This window comes from Notolabrus celidotus, unplaced genomic scaffold, assembly GCF_009762535.1.
Source record: "Notolabrus celidotus isolate fNotCel1 unplaced genomic scaffold, fNotCel1.pri scaffold_188_arrow_ctg1, whole genome shotgun sequence".
NCBI classification, from domain to species: Eukaryota; Metazoa; Chordata; class Actinopteri; order Labriformes; family Labridae; genus Notolabrus; species Notolabrus celidotus.
Genome location: NW_023260046.1, coordinates 101671 through 105380, shown reverse-complemented (window position 1 = coordinate 105380; position 3710 = coordinate 101671). Strand labels below are relative to the sequence as shown.

At 48.2% G+C, this 3710-nt stretch overlaps 1 protein-coding gene across 1 annotated transcript in view; it reads left to right on the top strand.

The window, feature by feature from the left end:
* The first annotated feature begins 674 nt into the window (after positions 1 to 674).
* The window catches only part of bcap31 (B cell receptor associated protein 31), a 20724-nt gene continuing 17688 nt past the window's right edge, over positions 675 to 3710 (top strand). The window contains exons 1-2 of the mRNA XM_034678617.1: positions 675 to 1011; positions 2276 to 2333. Of these exons, the coding sequence (XP_034534508.1) occupies positions 675 to 1011; positions 2276 to 2333 (395 nt within the window). The remainder of the gene's footprint in view (positions 1012 to 2275; positions 2334 to 3710) is intronic.

Below are 3710 nucleotides of genomic sequence, written 5' to 3'. Positions count from 1 at the left end.
ATTTTCATTTTCAGTTGATGTTTTTTGTCTCGTGCTGATTGGAGGAGGAAGAGTCTCAGTCATCCTCTCAGACCTGTGTCTTTAAATCAAAAACCATTCTTCAGGGTCACACCTGAGCAATAACTGAACCAGAACCAGAACCAGAACCAGAACTGCATTCATTATAGGAGGAGAAGAAGCAGAGACCTGAACCGTGCGGGACTGACTCATCTGTCTCAGACCTGCTGCTGCTGGACTCAGAGCTGAGCCGGACTATAGACTGAGACTGGTTCTTGGTGGACTCTCAGAGGGAGTGAGGACAGAAGGAGACTTTACAGGAGCTGAAACTTAGACCAGATAAAGTTGGAGTGAAGGAGGACAGCAGCTCCTGGAGGACTTAGAGGGTTTGGGATTACAGCCGGGTCCTGACTGGTTAGTCACTGGTGATTAGCCGGGTGTTGGGGTGACTCTGCCCGGGAGAAAGTACCGGATTGAAGAGGTCAGAGAGTTGAACTAAAGAAGACTCCTTAAAGAGACAGTTTGGACCACTCACACCCGGGTCCCTGACTGCTCTCTGACTGGTTCTCAGGGCGACTCTGACCGGCCTCTAGAGGACCTGAACCCAGCAAAGACTTTAGAGATTAAAAGAAACAGAAGAAGAACTTAGACCTGGTTCCTGGCTGCGTGGTGGACTGATGGAGAAGCTGACTGTGCACAACTCCTCCTGCTCTCTGGTCCTGGTGGAGGAGACCAAAAAGAGCCCCCTCCTGCTGACCAATGGCGGGGGCGCTTACCCCCCTTCGGCCTCTAATGGCAGCCTGGTCCCGCTCGGGTCAGGGGTGGCGGGGCCGGGTGGTGGTGCCTGTGCCGGCCCAGAGAAGAAGGTTGGCGTGCCGAATGGGATGGCGCCAGGGTACCAGGAGCGGGAGACGTGGACCCGGCAGATGGACTTCATCATGTCCTGCGTGGGCTTTGCTGTCGGGCTTGGAAACGTGTGGAGGTTCCCGTACCTGTGCTACAAAAACGGAGGAGGTGAGTACAACACACACAAACACACACACACACACACACACAACTGAAGCCCCGCCCCTCACAGAGGATAAGCCCCGCCCCTTCCTGTAGCAAGCTTCACTATCATTCTATAAAACATGCAATCCATGACGCAAAGGGTTAAAAGATCATGTTGACTCATTCTGTGCAGACTGAAGAGACGGTTTGTGGCGCAGAAGCCACAGGCTGCAGAGAGGGGGCGGGGCTTCAATGATGGGGGGCGTGGTTTGATTTGGTTCCTCTCTTTGGGCTGACATCAACAAATATCAGGATGTGTGTGTGTTTTAGAAATGTGGTTTTGATCTGATAAGCTGTGACTTCATGATGTGTGTGTGTGTGTGTGTGTGTGTGTGTGTGTGTGTGTGTGTGTGTGATGATTTTATTGACCCTTTATTTAAACGTTAACGATCTGTTGAGATCCTCGCCCACAGAGCCGTTGTTATGATCACACGTAGTGGTTTTAGAAGCAGCTGCAGGTCCCCCCGTTCAGGTCCAGCCTCTCTCTCTCTGAGACAGCGAGGTGTTCCTCTGTCTTTATTCAAACTGCTGTTCATCCTGTCCTCCTACACCCTCCTCTCTGCACAGCTGCTCTACATTTAGACTCCATGTATATATTTATTTACTCACCTCTGTATTGATTTCTCAGAGTAAAGTACAGAGCAGCAGAATAACACAGAACATCACGTCCGCAGCTCTGCAGCTCTGCAGCGCCGAGCGGCTCAGAGTCCCAGAGCTTTAAACTTCATACAGAGGATCTCACAGATCTTTAGATTCATCAGACCTGTGCAGAAAGTCACCCAGGAGGACTTACAGTCAGTGCACAGTCTGAACTTAACATACTTTAATATCACAGAGCAGGACTCTGAGACGTGTCCTTACAGAGAGCTTTAACGTGTTCGTGCTGAAGGAAGTGACGTGCATCTTTATTAGTTTCCTAGTTCAGTCTGAAAGTGGTCGTATCAGGTGGAAACGTAAAAGAAAACACACAAAGTTCATCCAGATGAAAGAAGGAGGAGGAGAGGAAATGAAACTGAAAGATTAAAACTGAAGAAGAAGTTCTGATCGCTGATAAAACCATGTTATCTTTAAATAAACACACACACTGAGACTCTGAGAGAAACACTGAGCTGTTAGTCTGTAACAGTCTGATCCTCTAACCCGGTTTATCATTGACTCTCTGCTCACACACACACGTGCTGCGGACCACGAGTCTCCCTAACTTTGTTTAAACAGAACATTGAAACAGTGCGGCACAAACCACGAGACGTCACCGTCACGGGAGACGAGTTCCAGGTGACACCGAGGTTAGAGAGCGAGGAGGACTCAGTCTGACGAGGACTTACAGGAAGGAAGTGAAGAGAAGCAGCGGGGACAGAGAGGTCGCACAGAGGTCGCACAGAGGTCGCACAGAGGTCACACAGAGGTCGCACGGACAGACTGTGAAGATTTAGTGATGTGGTCTAGACTCCCTGAAACTGTAGTCCTGGTTTACGACCACAAACAGACTCGAGTCCAGCTTCCTGTGTGACAGCGTGTTGAGTCTCTGGAGCCAGAAGCATCCTCTGTACGTGGGGCGCCATCCAACAGAGCTAGACCGACGCCATATACCAAGCTGAAGCTAACGGACGGATTAGCCGTCTGATATTTACATGAACAAATCTCCAAAAGGCTCCAACACCACAAACACCCGGAGGTTAGAGTTCAGGGGCTGAATGAGCTGAGGGGACACCTAGCAGACAGCTAGCAGCTCCCACCTGTCACTCAAAGAGGCCCCGCCCCTAATCCCACCTCCATTTAATCCTTAATCTGTAAACAACTGAGTTGTATATAAATTCAGCCGTACAGTCGTCGTGAAGAGAGAAATGAGCTCTAGAGAGCAGAGGTAATGTTGGCGCCTCTTTTAGATGTAGTCTTAGTCTTTAGATTAAATGTTAGCTTTAGCCTCATGTTAGTCTTTCAGGCCTTTATAGTTTTAGTCTACACAAACTCAAAACATGTTAGTCTTTGATTTTTGCTGAAACATCTTCACTCTGTAAATAATTCATGTAGTGGATCAGATATCAGTATCAGGGTTATACCAAGGGTTCAAATCATCAACACTCCTTTAACACTTTGTGTAATATCTGAAGTGAAATAATTCAGCCTGGCCCTGCTAACATGTCCAAAGAACACATTCTCTCTGTGACCACTGAGACTGTATTTAGATTCTCTTGACTCACAGATAAATGCCATGAAAGGACTGTATTGCACATTTACGGCGGTCCCTGAATGCACCTGCAGTGACAGGCTCCTGGACAGACCGTCAGTCAGACAGTAAAACTCCTCACTGAAGATGAGACAGATGCATGGAGGTGAGGAGAGCTGGTTCATAAAGCACACCTGCTGCAGGTAGAGACCAAGCTAACACTGAGCCCCTCAGATAAGAACTCAGCCTGTCACAGGAAGTCATCACGCCATCTTTAAAGACGCACAGCACAGGGGGAAACATGGATTCTGAATGTCCCACGGTCCAACACTAAAGTTTTCGTCTTGTCAACGAAATCTAAACAGTTTTTATTACAGTGATGAACTTTAACTCGTCTTAGTCTCGTTTTCATCATGAAAAAAAGAGTCGTTGACGAACATTTATCGTCATGTTTCGTTAACGAAATGAACACTGGTAGAGACCCAAACCGTTTCTG